The sequence below is a fragment of the Mirounga leonina genome, unplaced genomic scaffold (assembly GCF_011800145.1).
Source record: "Mirounga leonina isolate KUSES-001 unplaced genomic scaffold, KU_Mleo_1.0 Mir_447, whole genome shotgun sequence".
NCBI classification, from domain to species: Eukaryota; Metazoa; Chordata; class Mammalia; order Carnivora; family Phocidae; genus Mirounga; species Mirounga leonina.
The window spans coordinates 12,043,395-12,065,616 of NW_023270757.1; the positions used below are offsets into that span (position 1 = coordinate 12,043,395).

A 22,222-nucleotide genomic window follows, 5' to 3' on the forward strand; every position below is an offset into this window, starting at 1 on the left:
CAGTTAAGAAATAGGAAAGTTAGGGAGTACCTAGCTGGCTCAATCGATTAAGCATCTGATTCTTGGTTTCACCTCAGGTCATGGTCTTGGAGTCGTGAGATTGAGCTCCATGTCAGGCTCTGTGCTCAGCATGGAGACTGCTTGAGATTCTCTTTCTTCTTCTCCCTTTGCTTCTCCCCACCCTTGTGCTCTCTCTTGCAGGCATGCTTACTCTCTCAAATAAATAAGTAAATTAAATCTTAAAAAAAAAAAAAAAAAAACAGAAACAGGAAAGTGAGACATTTTTTCTCCAAGATGATACATATACATTATGGGAGAGGTGAGATGTGAGTCTGGCCTCCCTAAATCCAGGAAAACCAAGATCAGAGTCAGAACACACCATCAAGCCAGCAGGAGCATCATGTGGGAAACATGAAAGCAAGGCAGAGAAAATATGGTGATGAGCAAACAGTGATGAACTTTGTTATTTTCTTCTTTCTTAAAATCTAAGGATTATTTTCAAAATAAATGTTAGCTACAGTTGCTTGAAACCATTTTTCAATAGCATTTAACTGAAAAACAGTAAGAGAGGAAATTTGTAATAGGGATAAGAAAATGAAATGGAAAAGTAAGATGCTTTTGAATTAAAATAATTTAATTGCAACATAACTGCAAAAACTCAAGGATGTGAGAAAAAATGTAAAGAAGTAGGAAAAATAATGAATATACCTTCTCCCCCAAACCACCACTGGTGTTTTGGCACATTTTGTCCCATCTTTTTGGGGGGTGCATTTTTCTTTATTATCTGATACCCCTCATATTGAATTGTGTATGATGTTTTTGTGGCTTATCATTGAATCACAAGTATTTCTCATGTCATATTATAAAAACTTTATCAATATAACATTGACTGTTTGTATGATATTCTCTTATCATGGCATATTTCATTTCACTGTCAATTCCAATTTTATTTCATATTTAGGGTATATATAATCTTTGCTAAATAAATGGCATAATAGATATCTTTGTGCATAAATACCCATCTTCATTTTACTTAATTCTCATATAATAGATTTCTAGATCTGGAAATGCAAGATGGATAATAAGTAGGTTTTGAAGAGAAAGGGTGAATGTTAGGAACATTTTAAGGAAGTAGAGAACATTTAAAAACCCTCCAACTTCTAGCCTTTCATCTTTAGGAATCTTAAAGTCTACATCTTTTTTTTTTTTTTTTTTCCGTACTCCCCCCCCCCCCCCCCCCCCATGACTTTGGAGGCTTCTTGACTCATCCTTTATGCAAATTATGAAGTTAAGTTTCAAGTAAGGCAGAGCACAATATTTAGGTTAAGGAGTCACTTTACCATTTTACCATATTTCTGTTTCTTGCTAAACCTTCTAATTCAGGGCTATATTTCTTGTCTCTCTAAAATTTCCTAGAATTTCTCTTAAATGTCACTAATTTTAATGGCTTAGCAGCAGCAGGGCTACTTTCTGGCAGTGCCCTGATAATGGCATCAAAGAGCTAAAATTTTACTCACTTTGATTGATGAGCTCATTTTGTTACAGAGGACAAATTGGATTTTTTTTTTTATACTGGTAATAAAAATTAATGTGTGATGTTGCTTTTTGGATGTTATTGGATCTCTGCCTTAATACAGATTTCAGCAATAAAAGCACTAGCAGATATCTTGACCAGAAAGTTACCTCCCTCCCCTTTAAACTACCCTTAAAAGTAAAAGGTGCTTCTCTAATTTTGTAATCCTGGTGTGTGCATATATATATGTATGTACTGGCCTCAGTGGGGTTGAGGGCTGTGGGGAAAGTGGTGGCAGTGGGGTAGTACTCTGTGTTTCTGTTTTCCATCTAATTGTGATGTTTATCTCTGTTTATTTCAGCACCTCCAAGGTTTACAAGAACTCCCGTGGACCAGACAGGGGTCTCTGGCGGAGTTGCCTCTTTCATTTGCCAAGCTACAGGAGACCCAAGACCTAAAATCGTCTGGAACAAAAAAGGAAAGAAAGTCAGCAATCAGAGATTTGAGGTATTAGGTCCATTGTTCTGTTTCTCTGGGGGAAAAATGTATCTGTTGTATCTTTGGTTTGTATATTGCTTGTTTTCCTGTCATATGAAGTGTGCTAATCACTGAGATATGGCCTTTTTGTTGCTTGTGTTGGAAAACTTAGTTCTAAATGGCTTTTTGAAAAGGAATTTGTGGGTTCAGGTGACTAACTTTTGTATTTAATTGTATCAGGCTCAGAGTTCTTGGTATCCATCTCCCACAACCAAGGCTAGAAGATGAGTGAAAGCTTCCTATGCTCCCAGCTCTTACTGAGTTACTTGCTTGTCCCTGGTCTAGTGTATAAGGACAACTGGTTGGTACAGGCCAATTAATTTAAGTTAATCAGAATCTACCTCTGTTGCTGGGAAGGAAGTCGGTTCCATCCAACCCTATGGCCCGGAGTGGGGAAGCAATGTTTTCCCATAGGAGATTCAGGTGCCTATTACAAGGAAGAAGGGGAATGGGTATTGGGCAGCAGATGAAGCTGTCCATTGCATCTCACAGCTGTGTTTTACAAGTACCATGAACTAAAATGAGAAATTAGCTCCAGTTGTTGGGCTAAGCACTACTCTGGAAGAACATACCCAACCAGGTTGATATTGCAGTTAAACCTTTGAATAAATTACTCAAGAAAGCTCAGTGACTTGAAGATGATGAAGCATAATTCAGATATTACTTTGAATGTTTTTAAGGAGACTAATGGCTCAGAAATTTGCTCATTTTGGAGGTGAAAAATAGGTAATAAGATATGCAGAGAAAAATTGGGAGAAGCACACAATAACATGCCTGAAATTTAAGACATGAAGAGAATAGCTTGATTCTTAGAGGATACAAAGACCTCCAAACTGCCCCAAAGTGTAAAACTCACTTTCTTTTACCTGAGTTTCTGACATACTTCATAGCCTAATTCATAGCTTCGCAAAATAAAGGCAGTTTCTAGTTTAAAGAAATATAGCAAGGGGCGCCTGGGTGGCTCAGCTGGTTAAGCGACTGCCTTCGGCTCAGGTCATGATCCTGGAGTCCCGGGATCGAGTCCCGCATCGGGCTCCCTGCTCAGCGGGGATCCTGCTTCTCCCTCTGACCCTCCCCCCTCTCATGTGCTCTATGTCTCTCTCATTCTCTCTGTCTCAAATAAATAAATAAAATCTTAAAAAAAAAAAAAAAAAGAAATATAGCAAGTACAAAATTCAGAACGTTTTTGATTTTACTCATTTTTTACCAGGTTTCACAGAGCAATAAATGGTCCAGATGCCTTATAAAGGGTATAATTAATTACACTGGTAGAAATTTAAATGTAGACTGCAGTTTACAAATTATAAATTTAAAATTATGTTTGTTTGAAAATCAAATACCTACAGTGATTAAACATAAAAAAATCTTAATCATTGAGAAATATTTCCTATATCATGTAGAAAATGATGTGTGTGTGATCTTTAGTACACATTTTTTTTTTTTTAGTTTAAATGAAATTTAATTTTTTTATCAAAGAGAAGTTTGATATCATACTTGCTGGTGACAGTAGGTTCTTGACAAAATCTTGTAACAAAGATTAAATTGTAATAGTAAACATTTCAAAGCATGAGCTCTGCTCATTACATAATTCCAGATGAGAATCATATAAACACAGCCAAGGAAAATTAGTTATTTTTACATGAAGCATGTATATCAAATAGTGCTGAGTCTTGGGTTGAGAATCTTTAAAATCTGTAATAGTATATATGTATTTTTTTGTTTTGCTAGTTTATAAAGCCTCTGAGAGCTCTAAATGAGACTGATTTTGCTTCTTCTATCTCCAGTGGCAAATACAATGTCTGGCTTAGAGTAAGTAGGGCACAATCAATACTGGGTATTAAATAAGGTTTTCAAATTGGAGATTGCAACACTAGCATATAATGTGTAGTATAGTGTTTATTGAAAGATGATAGGTCTAACTCTAGGAAATAGTTCAGAAATGTAAACATACTGTGACACATATCAGTTAGTTGTTAAGGGATAGGTTAGAAGCCTTCTCATCACAGGAAGAAAAATTGTTTTCTTTTCTTTTTATTGTACCTATATGAGATGATGGTTGTTAATTAAACCTACTGTAGTAGTCATTTCAGAATACAGGTAAATCAAACCATCACGTTATATGCCTTAAACTTTATACAGTGATGTTTGCCAATTATTTCTCAATAAAACTGGAAAAAAATCAAAATTTAAATTGGCGTTAGGGATATTTAAAACTTTCTCTACATTAAGCCATGAGATGTTTATAAATATATATATTTATAAACATACTTATATATATTTAAATATATATAAATACATATAGATGTTTAATGTTTATAAATTAAATGTTTAAAGTATATAGAGATGTTTATAAATATATATATATTCAATTATGGCATACTTGTCAAAGATTCTAGTAACTATGAAACTTTTTCTCCCATGATGCATAATGGATTCACTCTAAAATATATGCTTAATAGAGTTGAAAATAAATTGTAGTGCATTGGGAAGTGGGACATTTTGGCTGCCTCTGTGAATTTAAAACATAAATAGAATGCAGAAAGGACCTGAAGTGGATATATTTTAAAAACATTCGATCTTCCTTCCATATGTTGACATAAGCCTGTTTACACACAAACCCGGGGATTGAGCATCCCAATAAATGTGTTTACAAGGCATTCTCAATTCATAATTTAGGCACATGGAACTATTAGTCACAGGGAAATGCAAAAAATACCTCACCAAAACCAGAAAGCACAGCATCTCAGTGAGCAGCTGAAAGAGCACAGTATAGTTATAGAAAAGACAAGTAGAGGACTCCACAGTTTCGTACCCATATTTATCAGTTTCATCATCATCATCATCATTATCATTTTTGAAGTAGTACTTGAATTAGCTGACAAATATCTAGTATTGCTAAACTGCTTCAGATTGTAGTCCGTAATGATAGTGAATTCAGGCTTACTCTTTAGGACATTAATTTTCTGCCCGTTGAAGCAAGCCTCCGTTTTACAGCAAAAATGCCCTAAAAATGCAGAAAACGCTAAGCTAGAACAAATACTGGAATGATTTATAGCAAAATTAATGTATGCCATCAGTCTCTTGGGTTGTGAAAGCCATCTCGTTGGCTGCCTAAGTATTAGATTTATGCAGTTTCTCTTCATGGTTTGCTCATCTATACTGTTCAGGATGAAACACTTTAAGCCAGAAGAGCTGTCTGTGGTGGTATGCATTATTTCTTCACCTTACAGTCCAATTATTGAGTCGATCCACATATGCATACATGCTGTGAGAGAATAATTTGAGAAGGTTATCCATCATAGCAACGTCTCTTGCAAAATTAACAGGGTCAAATTGTCCTAGATGCACATACTAGAATATTTTCATGAGTAGACCATGGATGGTTTTCAGTAGACTTTGCATTTGTAGTTACATGTCTTTCCCTTTGTTCAGGAGAAGATTCATTAAATTAAACCAGTTATTCTGTTTTACTACTATGTATCAAAATTCAGTCTTAAAATGCTGCTGTGTTTATTCTGAGCCAAAAGACTGGTTCACCACTGTATTAAGGTTTAGCTGAGAGGTAGACAATTGTAACAACACCTGTGACAGCTATTGTTTCCTCTAATAGGTAATAGAGTTTGATGATGGATCTGGATCAGTTCTCAGAATACAACCCTTACGGACTCCGCGGGATGAGGCTATTTATGAATGTGTGGCCTCGAATAATGTGGGAGAAATAAGCGTATCCACCAGACTCACAGTTTTGCGTGGTAAGTACTCAAGTACAAGGTTGTTGCTTGTATTATTGTTGAAATTCTCTATCCCTGGTGTTCTTTTGTAGGACCACTAAAAAGATTAGAGTTGTCATGACACTTAAATGGGAAATGAATTTAAATACAATGTTTATAAGGGTGAAACTTTTAAACAAAGGGTGGGTGCCTTTTCTCATGGGGCTTGAAGAATGCTATCCAGGGAGAGAAAAGAAAATCTCAGAGAAGTACTAATTTCCAATGCCAAATACCATTATGATTTTGTACTGAGAAAAGAAACAGGACATGCTAGTCTTTTCTTGTTAACATTGCTTGTATATACAAGGTTGTTTGCACCAAGGTGGGCCACTACTTTTTACAGATTACCACAGTTGACACTGATGTTTGCAAAATTAAAGGAACATCTTCTACCTAAAGATGAGTTCCTCATAAATGGAGGAATTGAGAAAAACAAAGGCACCTTACGTCTTTATGTCAAAAAGTATGTTTTTATTTCAGTCTTTTATATTTCTTGAACTAACAGCTGTTAAGGCAAAGTGAATGGAAACAGCCCCCTGCTGTGTTTCCTGCTATGTGGCTTACACAGTTTGACCAAAGTATGAGATGACTTGCCAGATATCCAATACAGTGGGTCTGCTTTCTAGACTTTCTTTAGAATGGCAGTACTAGAGAATAAAGGCTGGTGGTTAATAATACTCAGTTGTGTATCTCTGCATCAACATTTTGTGAAGAGATAAGAATATTGTCCGAATTGGCTACCTAGTACTTGACATTCCAGACTAACACTTCTGTGCCTTTATGTCTTTCTCTGTCACGCACACTTTTGTTTGTTCATTGTGTTTTGCTTTGAACTTCATTTTGCTTGATTCCACCACTTACGAGAATAGACTTTTTTAAGATTAAGGGAAGTGGAAAAAAGGGATCAAAATTGCATTACCACAGAGGAATATAACATGGATTAAGAACATTTGTTCTCCACTCCGTTTTTTCCCATTGTGGGATGTATTCACTTCGTATGTTTTACAAAATCAAAAACATTTCCTTCTAGATCTTTGGTAATCTTTGATTACCAAAATCAATTAGTTAATCCAAGAAGCCTAGAAAATGAGATTATTTACTTACACATCTTAAAATATGTTTCAAATATTGTAAATATCTTACTAAGTCTCAGGAGAAATACTGACCAACTGGTTATAGATCTTTTAAATGCATGTAACAGAATGATGCTTAAAAACAAGTAAGTCAGATTTGAGCTACATTTCTGCCCATTATGAGAAGTTACGTTTATAAACAAAGTTCTCATCCTCCTATAAACACGTTGAGATGTTGATAAAATATCTGAAAATAAGACGGAATGCATGATTAGGCTTGCAAACAAGAAAGAAGTTTCCAGGTGTGAAAAACAATGAGAGACTCTCCAGAGGAGGGACAATTTATAATCTCATAACCCAAGATAATAACCAAAAGGACTATATGCTTTAGGGCTGGAGTTTTAGCTCTACAGCAGCACGTAGGCCTATATAAAACAAAATGAAAGTAAGAAGAGCTAAATAAGCTTTCTGCATAAAGGTGAGAATTCTAGCACTACTTCTATAGTGCAAGACTCAGGACCTAGAAGCAAACATAAAAACTGGTCAGATACAGTGACTCTCCCAGAGTGTGGAAGAGGCAGCCATGCTCGGCAGGGGGCTTGCTTCTCCCTCTCCCTCTGCTGCTCCCCCTGCTTGTGTTCTCTCGATCTCTCTCTGTCAAATAAATGAATAAAATCTTAAAAAAAAATGAAGATTTGAAAAGGTGACGGAAAGACTAAAATCTCTCAGGCAAGAATAAGATAGGGGGAAAAAGAGCAAATGGGAGTTAGAAGTCAGATTTTATTTTATTTTATTTTATTATTATTTTTTTTAGAGATTTTTTATTTATTTATTTGAGAGAGAGAGAATGAGAGAGAGAGCACATGAGAGGGGGGAGGGTCAGAGGGAGAAGCAGACTCCCTGCCGAGCAGGGAGCCCGATGCGGGACTCGATCCCGGGACTCCAGGATCATGACCTGAGCCGAAGGCAGTCGCTTAACCAACTGAGCCACCCAGGCGCCCAGAAGTCAGATTTTAGAACTGGAAGGAGTCTTAGTGACTATGTTTATGAAGACTCTAACATGTACTTCAAAATATATGTACATATATATATATATACATATATGTGTTCACATAAACTTAGCAGATCTGAAATTGTAGAATAATTTCTTCAGGTATTCACATATGAAACAAACACAGACTCATTTGTTGATCTTCTTTTAAAATTTTAATCTCATTTCTTCACCTAGTTTAGAACTAATGCTGTTATGTAGGAAGTGTAATACAAAGGTACAATAAAGTAAAATTTACCAAAATTTTTTTTTTTTCTTTACCTTCTGACTTCCTTGAATTCACCCCTTAAAAGGAAACAGTGACAAGTCGTTTGGCTTGATTTAATCTTTATGCATTGATGAAGAGATTAGCAAAAACTTGGGAGGAAAATATTATTTTACTTAGACTTTCACATGGATTTATGTTTTCCTGCCTCCCAGTTGATTAGGGCCCCCCACCTTACCTACTTTTATTCAACAAGTTCCTCTATAAAACAAATACATGTGAGAATTTTAATATCTTAGCTTTCTGTGTGAATAGCTGTCATATGTAAGTACATTTGTATGAAAATCTATGATTCTAGTAAAGATAGTTAAACCTTTTTTTTAAAGACTATGTTTAGCAATTTTGGAAATGTTTCATGAGAAAAACTCAAAGGTGTTTTGGATAATGGAAAAGTAGTCTAAACATAACTTAGAATAGTTTTCATATCTCCCTGTGGGATGAAATAAATGGGTTGGGAATTATCTTTGTTCCCTAGGGTTACCTCCTGGTTTAAAATTTCTAAATAACTATTTATAATTCTATTAATAATAGTCTTGACAACATATTCCAGTAGTAAAATCACATTCATAGAATATGAACACGGTGCACAGTTAATTAAAATGACTGTGAAGAGTTTCATACTACACTTGATGAGCTTTGTGCCCATTTAAGTTCACTTGCTCTTGCAGATCACCTTGGCAGACACTCAAGCTCTGTGCTCTGCCGTTGGCTGAAACTGCTGTACACCTTCAGTCAGTAGCCCTCATCAGATGCCCATTTCGTCCACATGGCTCATTTACTTTTTCCCTATTTTACTGACAATGCCAAAAATGTGCCAACTGTCATGATGGATTTTGTCTAAGTGGACTGGATGGAGATCACTAATTTATTTCATACAGGCTACTAGAGAACCTAATTAATTGGAGATTTAGACATCTGAACTTTGTGGCTAATGCAGAGGACAGTGAAATAATACTCTGACCACCCATGTGCATTAAAGGGAGTATTTCAGGGGAAACCTTCCCTCTGTAGCTAGCTTCAAATTACCCTCACTCTGAAACACTGTTTTCATAAGGAAGGATAACTACAAGCCCAGGCTGAACATGCCCTGGAATGAGATATTTAGGCAATTACCACTTGTACACTGTGCACCATAGTTCATAGAAGAAGTAGTAAGAGAATGGGGAGTTGAATGCAGTACGGCGTCTAGGTCATATTTTAATTTTTTTGGCTGCCCTGCCTGTGGAAACACAAACAAAAACTAGCTCCCTTGTTCTGCTGTACTTGAGGATGCTGATGCGTGTATCTGTCGTACACATGTTTTCCCTCTTCAGCAGAACTTTAAGTCAAGGCTTCAGATGTCATTGAGAGGTTATTAAGGGCTGAGACTTGCCTAATTGTAGAATTGGAAGGTTTTTAGATTACAAATGAGGCTTTCAAGGGCACAAGTATGACCAGATAGGGTGCTTTAAGAAGAGGATCATTATCCAAATGGATTTAGTTCTTTCTGAATCTTTGGTTCACTGGTCATCATTTCTTTTTTTTTTTTTTTTTAAGATTTTATTTATTTATTTGACAGCGAGACACAGCGAGAGAGGGAACACAAGCAGGGGAGTGGGAGAGGGAGAAGCAGATTCCCCAAGGAGCAGGGAGCCCAATGCGGGGCTTGATCCCAGATTCCTGGGATCATGACCTGGGAGCCGAAGGCAGATGCTTAATGACTAAGCCACCCAAGTGCCTCACTGATCATAATTTCTTACTGACCAAAGTTTGTCAGGGATAAGTCTTGTAGTATAAATTTATATAATGATAACTGGGGATGAAAATGTTCTCTCAGTTACATGTTACCAGTCACTGGGAAAGGAAAGTGAGATATTACTAAATTTTGCATCTACTTGTCTGACTATATGTCATGTTTCTTGAATTTAGATATTTTTCAAACAGTATTCAGAAAATACATGTATTACTGTCATCCAAAGCAGCATGTAATACATTCTTTTTTAAGCTTAGCGGATTATTTATGGAGACTTGCTCATTCCCGAATAACACTGCCCCCAAAACATCACCAGCACTACCACAACAAAACAGGGTATAATATATAACACTGTTGCTTTTACCTACTTACAGGAAAATAGCTTTTTCACAGAACGTATAAAGTAAAATTATTGCCTAAAAAAATAAGCAAATATGAGACAACTTACCTAGTTTTGCAGATGTATTTTATGAAATGATACTTATGTTTACTCCACACAAATGCATCCTAATTTATGAATGGTCACCATCAAGACATAAGACAATATACAAAGTTCCCAAGTCTTGGTCAGGTAATTTGAATTCTAACTCTGGCTCTGTCCCAAAATAGCTGTGGCATCTTGAGCATATATGTTAACTTCCCTACTTCCCTGTTCTTCATCTTCATTTTTTATTATTTTTTTTTTATCTTCACATGTACAGAGAAGGCAAAGACACTGGACTGGGATCACTGAGATTTCTCTTTAGCTTCCTATGATTCAGTGACATGCCTATTTCAGAAGCCAGTTTTTGCAAGATGGAAAAAATATGCTCCCTGAAGGTGACTGTAACTGAGATAGTAAAACACACAGTGAGCAGTTGGATGAGACAGAGAAGGCATTTCATTGGGAAATGGAGAGAAATGTTTGCATAATATGTTGGTTTCAAAAATGTAAGCCATTATAGCAGTTGTTAAAAAAAAAACAACTTTTACAATCTTTCAGGGAGAAGGCAGTCAATGCTCTCCACCATTGTGCAGTACTCTGTGATCAGAATTAGCATGTTCATTACAGTCTCATTTTATTAATGCCTCTTTTTGAAGATGAACACAGTTGTCCCCGCTGTGAAAATGGTACTTTGCTGTTTATGTTATAAAGTGGTCGCGGCTGGGGACCAGGCTAGGAACATTAAAGAACAAAGCACAGCTGCTTGACTGTCACACAAAAGGATTTTTATGAAAGACTGAAACAAAAGGAAGGGTGGCCAACACAGAACAAACTTGCTGACAATTATGGTCCTGAGTGTCTTATAAACTAGTTGAGTAGTTGGATATATTGATAACAACATAATAAAGACTTCCTGTGTACTCCACTTCCTTGCTGAAAAGTGGTGGTGGGCAGAGCCATGTGAGTACAGAGAACCTTCGGACTTCCAGTAGTGTGATCTTGAGTACTTAAAAATAACTGTTCTTTACATGCTAGTGTTCATCGAGGCAGGAGCCCATGTGCAAAGGTCCATGGGAGACCATTGTAAGGAGAGACATGAAAACTGATAACATTTGGGAAAAGGTACACTTGTGAGCTGAGGCTTTTTCATGTTTCCTTGTGATCAGACATTTAAGGACCATTCTGTTGGTGATGCATGCTGCTTTCTTTGAATCCTTATCACTAGTTTTTCCACACTGGGATTATGTCTTAAAGGGTTCAGAGAGAATGAGTGCACTTGTAAATCATTGCATTTAAGTGAGAACAATTTGTTTTTTCTTTTGGCTTCCTATTATTTTTAACGATTTTAAAATGAATATTAAGTCCTGTATTTACTATTGATTGGATATTAATGGCACTGTGGAAATGTTGATCTGGGAGGGAATTTGGTATTTACCAAGCCAAATCTCTTATTTTTGATGTAAGAAACCAAGGTCTAGAGAGCTTGAAATGATTTTTTTTCTTGGTCATACCCCTAAGATTTTCTTTGGGTTTCACCCAGTCAGAAATAATCACTGCTGTATTACACTGTGACAATGTATTCTAGCCCTTAGGTTATTTACTTTTGATGTACTTATAAAAGATATTTTCCTGGAAGAACAATGTTCTTTCAGCTGATCAGCCACAGACAAGTATGACATGAAAGACAACAGTGCTAATGTGCCATGGGTGTGTGAAGTGTGGAAAAGTCCTACCTTGATGATACATAATGGGAGGGAAGAGACCTCTGGATTGAGGCTTAAAGAATGTAGGATTTTATCAGGCAGAACAAGTGTGAGAAAGTGTTAGGGATAGAGAAAAGCTTCATGAACCTAGTTGCATAGGTAAGAAATTGCCAAATATTTGGTGGTAGATACAAGTGGGTTCTCCACAGAAATGGATATATATATATGTATATGATTTATTATATAATATAAATATGATTCATTATAAGGAGATAGCTCATGCTATTAAGAAGGGTTACCACTCCCAAGATCTGCAGGGTGAATCAGTAAGCTGGAGACCCAGGACAGCTGATGATACTGTGTGAAGGTTAGCAGCTTGAGACTCAGGAAGAGCCAAGGTTTCAGGATGAGTTTGAAGACAGGAATAAGCTAATGTCCCATTTCAAAAGCAATTAAGCAGGAGGAATTCTCTTACCGGGAGGAGAGTCATCCTTTTTATTCTTTTCAGACCTTCAACTGATTGCATGAGATCCACTCACATTAGGAGAGGCAATCTGCTTTACTGGCTTTATTGATTTAAATGTTAACCTCATCCAAACCCCTTACGGTAACACTCAGAATAAGCTTTGGCCAACTATCTGACCATCTTACGGCCCATTCAAGTTGAAACGTGAAATTAACCATCACAGGTGGGTATAGACAATAGTACCTCAGAATAGAGTAGAAGTAAAAAGGAGTAATAAAAGAAAATGAGGTTGGGACATACTTCATTGGCTAAAACGAGCAAACTACACAAGCAAGAAATCATGTGACTAAGTTAACAAACTGTCTCTATATGAGTTGAAATTTGCAAAGGGGTTTGCTAAAATACTTAAAGTAATTTAGCATGCAATTCACAGTCCTTTATGCATAATTGATGTTTATAATTGAAGACTGAATATTTGGTGGACTTTCATTGATAAAAGTTGAACAATTAAAAAAAATCAATTTCCTGGCTTTCAAAATTAGTTTTATTTTAAGCTACTAATTAAGATGTAGTTTTAAAAGTTGTGCATGCATAATTTATTGGGATTTAGGGCATACATATACCAAATGCCCCATCTAGGGTTTAATTATCAAAATCCTAATTACATATCTCCTTAAAAGAGCATGTAACTTATTTTATCTTATTAAAAACAAACAAACAATGACTTGTGAATTAATGCCACATTAAACACAAGTATGATGACATGCATCCTAATTTCCTTAATATATTTTATTAAATAACAGGAAGATTTAAAAACTGTCTTATCTATGGTCTTTCTAAATGAAATTGTGTTTTAATTTACATGTCAAAGCTTTCCTTTTTTCTTTTGTTTGTATCTTTAAGCTTCTCCTTGATTTTTAAACTTCACCCTTGCATTAAATACATATTTTCGCACAATGGGTTTTTTTCTAACTAATAGATCTAATAGATAGAAAAAGTTTTTTTCTAACTAATAGACCCCAAGTATAGCCCTGTTAAATTTTTTCTCAGGCTTTATGATATGCATGTTCGGATGATGAATTTGATACCAGTTTGGGTTTTCCCAGAAGAGATCCTGCATTTTTTAAAGTATAACACCAAAAGGGCTATTTAAAGAATGAAGCTGTGTATCATGAATGAGACTGGCAAATCAATATTAACAGTTTTCAGTGGACATGCACACCTTTTTTGTTGTTGTTGTTTGTGTGTGTGTTTGTTTAAATCCTTGGATATTCACAGATCTATCATTTATCAGATAACTAGAAGATCAATGATGGTAGAAAACTATTACATAATATACAATTTTAGGGCTCTTAATAAAGTTAGTTATTAATTATCAATACTTATACATTGTATAGTTAAACCAAAAGTCCTGTTGGGGAAGTATATTCGTGTACATAGATATGTGCATGTGTTTTGTGTGTGTTTTGTACATGCAATGTTTACATATAGTGTATGTATGCCCTGTTTAATTTGCTTCATAGCACTTGCCACTATGTGAAATTATACTCCATTTCTTGAAATTTTTATTTTATGTGCCCCCCCCCCTTTGCATATAAGTTCAATTGCGTTTCTCTCTGGCCTAGAAATATTCCTAGGATTTACTGGGCATCCAACAAATATTTGTGGAATGAGTGTATACATATAAAGAAAGGATATATAGATATTGTTGTGTAAACACATATGATGTAGTAAAAGACGATTTGGGCAGTAATTAATCTCACTTTACTTACAAAGGAAGAAATTGATCATTATTCCAATGGCCATTGTAGGATGGAAGGTGAGTTTGAGAAGTAGAAATCCAGACGGACAGAATGGGAACTACAAAGAGGGTTAGTTGAAACAGAGGGAACTACTATGGAAAGGGAATGTTCTTTGTAGCTAGATAGACAAGGGTTCATATCAAGGGTCTACTGTTTCTGACTCTATGGGGTTAGACACATTACATGAGTCTAAACTTGAAGCTCCTCATCTTTAGAGTGGAGGATAATCCTAGCTATGTTTTAGAGCTGTTTTTAGAAATTAATGGCATATATGTATAAAGCCTGTGGCACAGTGATCCAAATACAAAAGTTGTTGAAAAATCGTAATTTCCTTCCTTCTCCCTTCATTGTTCATTTAAAGCCGAGCTGTTTGGTTTAGCCCTCTTGCACGCTGTTGAATCTCCAGCATCTAGGACTGTGCCTGGCACATAGTAATTCAATAAATATTCATGAAATGAATGCATGGCTGTGATGATGGAAAGGGAAGATCAGCTATCCTGGAAAAGAAGTTTGCTATGGCTTATAAAACACTGCTTAGCATAAATGACTGAAAATTGGCTTTGCAAATGGAAATAAGGTGATGTGAAAGTCTGAAACCATGCATGTGTCACCAAGTTATTTGGAATGACTGAAGATTAAGTATTAGTGCAATGATCTCTAATATGCAATACCAAGAATTTTAACTTCATTTTTTCCCTCTTACATTTGTGCTTAATGTTGTATTAACACATATTTCCATAGTCTTCAGAATGATTGCACATTGGTACCTAGTATACAATTCCTTGGACTGCCTCTGTCAGACTAGGGTCATACTTAAAATATGACCTCAGTTCTATTACACTGGACTGTCCTAGGTCGCAGAATAGATAAAAACATATAATTGTTTTTAATGTCCATGAAATTGAGCATCATTAGTTATATATTTTAGAAGAATAGGAAAATTTCATACATCACAGTGCCTGGGTGGCGCAGTTGGTTAAACATCCAACTCTTGGTTTCGGCTCAGAGAGGTGAGATTAAGCCTCATGTTGGGCTCTGTGCTCAGAGCAGAGACTGCTCAAGATTATCCCCCTCTCCCTCTGCCCCTCTCCCTGCTTGCTGTCTTTCTCTCAGTCAAATAAAATAAATAAATAAAGGGATGCCTGGGTGGCTCAGTCGTTAAGCGTCTGCCTTCGGCTCAGGTCATGATCCCGGGGTCCTGAGACTGAGCCCCGCATCGGGGCTCTCTGCTCAGCAGGGAGCCTGCTTCTCCCTCTGCCTGCAGCTCCCCCTGCTTGTGCTCTCTCTCTCTCTCTGTCAAATAAATAAATAAAATCTTAAAAAAAATAAATAATATCTAAAAAAAAGAAAATCTCATATATCATATCAATATTTAAATAGGTAATAGAAAAGGTTTTTGTTCGCTTGGCTTTTGTTTTTGTCTTTTCGATTATCTATGCTACCACCTTTGGTGTAGCAGGTGATAGAAAGTTTGGGTATGAGTTCAGGTTCTGCCAGCAGACAGATCTGAGTTCAAATCCTGACTCCACTATTTGCTCTGTTGCTATGTACACTTTTCTCAACCTCTCTGAGCTTCAGCTTCTTTATTTGTCAAGTGGAGAGAATAAGAAAAATTGCTCCCTAAACCTGAGAGAATGATCACAGATGATGATCTTCATAAAGCTTTTTAGCAAAGTGCTAGGCCCTCAGTAAATGTGAGTCATTGTGGTGAATATCATTATCCTCACCAATATTATTACCACCAGTACTACTATTAAAATTATCAATAAATAATTTTAAATTATTTTGATTAAAGATCACTGCTGTGTGTGTGAAGAATTTTCTGGTGCAGGCAGACCATCTTTCTAAGTCTAGAAAGACACATAATTTTATAGTTGTTAAGTCAGGCTGCCTTGTCCACTAAATAATCCTGTGGTCTAGACGGGTGAGCCACCAACTGACTACTTGGGCTCCACAGAGCCGTTGAAATTTGAATGTCAGCCTCTCGTAAGTGATTGAGGAGTGTATTTTAAAGAAAATGAGATAAAGCCTTTCTTTCATCTTAAACAGAGTTATCTTCATGCTTAAACTGGAGGTTTCAGGAGGGCAGGACTTTGTTTTGTTCAAGATTTAGCACACAGTGCAATGCTTGACACGTTATAAATTTTCAGTAAATATTTGTTGATTGAGTGAACAAATGACAAATTTAATAAAGAAGTTTCTAAATATTTTGTTTTCTTCCAGAACTACTTCATTTCAGGTTTTATTAAAAACAAAACAAAAAACTCAGCAATAACTGAATATGTTTATGTTGCTTCTGCATTTAGAAAAGGCACAGAATGCATGAGAAGCAATTTGTATTATTCATGAATTTATTCATTTGATGATATGGTTCTCCCTTATCCCAGGGATTGTGTTAAGGGCTGGGAATAAAAAGATGGAAAAGACTTTACTACCACCTGCCTTCAAGGAAGCTACAATATCTTGACGAGAAACCATAATTTTGGTTAAAATGACAAAGCAGTTATAAAATACTGTGGTTGGGAATAATGAAGTCTGTTTTTAGAAGTGTGTTCACAGGAATTCAGCTTACACCTTTCTAAGCTAGTACCTGCGTAAAAACTAATGTCTCTTTGAGTATTCCATCAATATGACAGTAAGGTTTGTTGAAATGTAAGATGTGTTTGACATATGAAGCCTCAGCTGACAGAAACATTAAACTCACCTTTTTTTCTGATGAGTAAAAATGTTCTGAGGGAAAATTATATTTTATTCGTAGCGTGATTTGGGGTATACTTTGCTTAGGTTTTGAGAAAATATGATGCAATAAAAAAAACTTAAGTCATTACCTTCAAAGTAATATTCCCATTTGTTTCTCTCCCAACTAATAGTAAAAGGGATTTTTTACTATGGCTGCACTAACCATTTTTATGACTCCTTTTTGCTCTAGGTGGAGATGACAAAGCATACCTAAATATGAAATGATTTTAATAAAATATCTTAAAACATTTTCCCCTTCAGAAGACTTCATTAAACAAAATTGATTTTCATAATAAAATATTTATTTATTAAAAAAAATGAGAGGTTAGGTGTTTTTATCCCTGAGGAAAAGTCATTAGCATATACTCCAAAATAGGAACATTCTTGGATACGTTGCTTTGGAAGGCCTAACAGCTTGGGTTGGAGCCCTATACCCTACCATATCTTCTGTTTACACTCTGATTTTATGTATGTCATTATATCTTATGATGACAGATCTGAATTTACAGGTATTGCCAAGCCTGTTGTAAACTGACATCAAGTGCTACCGTTGACTTACTGAGGGGTCCCATTAATCTTTGTGGCAAAGATGCATTAATAAAGTTAGCACTCACTGGCTCAACAGCAAATGGAACTCCCTCATCTCAGTTTACAAACAGATAAATCATCGCCTAGGAGAAAGAGTCCACTCTGACTTAAATTACTTTTCACAATAATTTACCATAAACCCATGACAAAGAACCAAGGAAGATGTTTAATGCTAGCCTGAAGGACTGGGGTTTTGCCCAGAAAGACTGGAGTTTGGGCTAGTCTTGTCCTAGTTCCCTATCAACATGTTTAAAATATGGCTCTGATAATTTAAAAAGAAACAAAAAATGTTGATAGTATGTTTCAAGCAAGCCTATCTACATGAAACGGCATTGATCAGGCTCAGGGACCATTCTTCTTGTATCCTTCAGTGATAAATCCTTGGTCAGAGACCCTCACCAAACAATCACTGTTTTCTGGTGCCAGAAAATCTATTGGGAATGGTAGAGAAGAAGTAATCTGGCATGGAGTTGAGGTAGAGACAGACTTATCCCTGTAGCTAAGGAAGCCTCATTGTCAAGGCCCTTGCTTGCACAGTGCCTATCAAAGCCCTGGGAGGGCTCAGGAGTATGTGCAGTCGATTATATGTTGTTGTTTTTTTTTCTAAAATTTGTGAAAGTAATATTTTTGCTTTCATTTTCATATAGTAGGTCTCTAAAATTTTATTCAGACATTTTAAAATCTAGCTCTGCCAGAGATAAAACCAAGGGAAAGAAGATCTGCATTCTGTTTTACATATAATTGTTAAAAAAAAAAGATAGTTGTCCATATGCATGCACGGATGTTAAGTCTAACATGGAAGAGCTAATGTCTTTCCTGACTCACCCTCCATTGATTAGCATGGAATTAAAAGGATTTGGCCACTGTTTATAATCCTGAGTTCCTAAATTTATGAAGACTATGTTAGCTTTGTTTTCTTCCTCTTCTGTTGAACGTACAGTTGTACTCATGCGGTGAGTACAGACTGCTCTCTCCCGGAACAGGGTGGCTGTGCAATTTACACAGGGGTTCCATGTACTAACCAGACTTAATCTGGTCACTCTTACTCCTCCATCCTAAAAGGCCGGTCTTCCATTGCTTCTTCCATATGAATATCACCACTACCACCATCACTGAGGCAAAAATAATCCTTTCTGCAAGATACTATGTATTCCTTATTTTAATATAATCTAGTTCTAACATTTGGTGTCATTACTTACTAAAATTCAGAGAAGTGCAGGAGTGTGGTGGGGGCTGCTTCCTTCAAGGGTTCATCTCTAAACTGAATATTTAAAAGATTTTCAGATTCCCTTTCTCAATATTGGATGGAGAAAGAAAAAGAGAGAAAGAAAGAATGGAAGGGAGGAAGGAAGGAAGGAAGGAAGGAAGGAAGGAAGGAAGGAAGGAAGGAAGGAAGGAAGGAAGGAAGGGAGGAAAGAAGGAAGGAAGGAAGGAAGGAAGGAAGGAAAGGAGGGAGAGAGGGAGGAATGATAGAGAGAAAAGAGAGAAAAAGAAAGAGAAAAAAAAAAAAGAAAAAGAATATTCCTACAGAATTAATAATCACCAAGCATGCAAGTCAGTTTGGGGATGTCTGAATTTTAGTATGTAGACATTCCCTCTATTAGATCCAGAAAGATCTTTAACCTTGAAAGAGAAGACTGCTAAGAACATGATGGACTATGAAGGGATGGTCCCAATTCACAGGGACCAAAGTTTAAAATTTGCTTGACCAAAATCTCATAGATATTAAATGTAGCTGATTACCAGGTTTTCTGACTCCAAATCCTTTTTTCTGTTCACTGCTTCATGTTGCCCTCTGGTGCTGTATTGCAAAGGGTACAGTTGAATATAAAGTTATATGGATGAGTAAGAGGGATTGATTTTTTTGGATCCCTAGTACAAGAATGAGAACATGGGACAAATATTTTAATGGTCGTGAGAAGGGCCACTGGGTTGGTTGTTTAGGGCCATTTTCTCATCATCCTTGAGTTTCTTCTTAACAAGGGTAGAAAGAGAGCTGTGAGAACATGAAAAGGTGGGGTGGTGTGGAATATAAGGGACGGATGCAAAGAAAATGCATTAAAAAGTGTTCACTTTAAGGAAGATTTAAGGACCCCAAAAGGCTGATTACAGGAGTTCTTCCTAAATATCTGTCTGAGGTAACCATGGGAAGATAGAAGGTCGGCACTGGTCATGTCAGTTGTTGGAACCAAGTTGACTTTCCCTTTAAAATCTCTGGTTGATGGAGATTACCAAGATCTCTTACTATTAGTCTGATAACCTAACAAGAAAATAGTCCTCCTTCACTAAGAAAATTGTTCAGAGAATCTTTGAGCACCATTCATGACTTTGTAAACAATATGTTTTCAGGAAAATCAACAGTCCAGAGTCAGTTTTGTTTGTTCTTCTTGAATATTATCAGTTATTAGAATTGCTGAGCTAACCGGAAAATACCAAGCCCTTTGTATTTAATAGTCTTTATTCAGTCTTTATCAGAGAGTCAGGGGCATGGTTTTTCAGAGCTCAAATATCTTAACTGTTATAGGAGAATATTCTCTTTGCTATACCCCACAGAGGGCTATTTTGTGCAGTAAGTGTTCTTTCACTGTCTTGAACAGCAGTTGGTGGAAACTTTACACGTCTTATTGTTGAGGAGGTGCCTTTAAGTTCTTATTTTAGGCAAAAGCATCTGCAAATTAAGACTACAGAAAGCAGCAGTAAGAAGATCCTCACAGTTCTACTCAGTTGGACAATTCTTCATTACACTGACAGTTTAATTGGGTGTAAAAAAGAAATGGCAATTTAAAATCAAGGTCTTTAAGTGGAACAACCTACCAGTTTCAGAGTTAGTATTTAAAAAAAAAAAAATCAACAAGACTCAAAGAAGGTACATCTTTAGTTCTCTAGTTAGTTATTCTCTATTGAGTGTATTCTGTGCTGACATTGCCCCATCATTTGCCTTTTAATGGCAACTTTTGCAAAAGAGTTTGAAGATGAAGAGCAGAAAAAATTGAATTCACCTTTTTGTGCATGCACACAGACACATAGAGAAATGCTTCTTTTTATGAACGTTTATTCACTCAGTTTATTATTATTTTGGTTCTTCAGTGACTACGATTTGGATGTTTTGGGTATTTTTAAAAGGGACTGAAATTGATGTTGCTTATCTCATGAGGGAGAGGTTGTGTTTGACTTATCCATGCTTGTATGCCCAGCACCTATAAAACGGGTGCTACAGAGTGTACACTCAAAGAGTTGTTGAAATAATATGTCAGGTAAGCTTTACAAGTTGGAATTGCTTGAGTGACATATCTGAAGTTGACTATAGCCTAGTAATTAGGAATAGAAATAAATAACCTCCATATAACAGGTTTTGCACATTCACTTGGTGAGCAGTCATCAGATATTTCTCCAGAATGATACTGCAGTTCCTTCTCCTGAGAACTATACAACTCTCAGCTGCCTCAGGTTATAAGAAGGTACTTCATAGACCAGCCCTTATCAGTGGCGCTGAGTAGACATTTCCCTTCTCTTTTTCCTCTTTCCCTTCTTTCTTCCCTCTCTCCCTTCTTTCCACAAATATTTTAGATAATTGTAATCAGTAGCCATCAATTTGCTTTACATTCTCATGAGGCACCTAAATTTCATGAATTCTAGATGGAAATATATTTATTTCTTTTATAAAGAGGGACCATGTTTAAGAAAAAGTATTTTTAAAGATGAATATTTTGGACAAAAGCTACAGAAAGTAGGGGATGGTTGTGCTTATAAGGGTGTTTGACTAAATGTCGTCTTGTACAATATTAGTCTCCAGTTAAACCATTACCAACGAAATTATTTCTAAATAAGAGGTGGCTGCGTATGTGCCCGCTGAAGCTCTGGATAAGTTTTGGATCAGCTGGTGAAGGTAGTCTCAGCAACACAGAGGACAAAATCACTCTGGGAAGATTAATAACACACCTATATTGTTGGCAGGTTTAACCAGAGTAATTCAGAGGGGAAATAAAAACAAAACAAAACAAAAAAACTAAGAAGGAAACTACATAGACTTTTGTAATAAAACCAACAGTTATCTCTCTCCCTTGAAAGGTGGCTCTGTGTAGGAGACAAACTGATAGGATATCTCAATTTGAGTCAGGTTACAGGTATGATAGAAACAATCCGCAACCTTTTTTGATGAGAAACAGTAAATTCCTTTTCACATTTGCCATCACTAATAATTCTGTTAACCATAGACCATGATTGAGAATCTCATGTATGTTTATCATTCTTTTTTTTAAAAGATTTTATTTATTTAAATAAATAAATAATTTATTTATTTAGATAAAGAGACAGGGACAGAGCATGAGCAGGGGAAGGAGGTAGAGGGAGAAGGAGAAGCAGACTCCCTGCTCAGCAGGGAGCCCGATGCCGGGCTGGATCCCAGGACCCTAGATCATGACTTGAGCTGAAGGCAGATGCTTGACCGACTGAGCCACCCTGGCACCCTATGTTTATCATTCTTTATTCAGTCTTCCATAGGATCTGAAGTAAGGCATCACTGTGTTCAATTTTGAGATGCTCCGGTCTTTAACATATTG

General features: G+C 36.3%; 1 protein-coding gene across 1 annotated transcript in view; it reads left to right on the forward strand.

Moving 5' to 3' along the window:
• The window catches only part of PTPRD (protein tyrosine phosphatase receptor type D), a 1,111,022-nt gene that overhangs the window by 777,856 nt on the left and 310,944 nt on the right, over positions 1-22,222 (forward strand). Inside the window, exons 5-6 of the mRNA XM_034987987.1 lie at positions 1,875-2,020; positions 5,661-5,802. Coding sequence (XP_034843878.1) covers positions 1,875-2,020; positions 5,661-5,802 — 288 coding nt within the window. The remainder of the gene's footprint in view (positions 1-1,874; positions 2,021-5,660; positions 5,803-22,222) is intronic.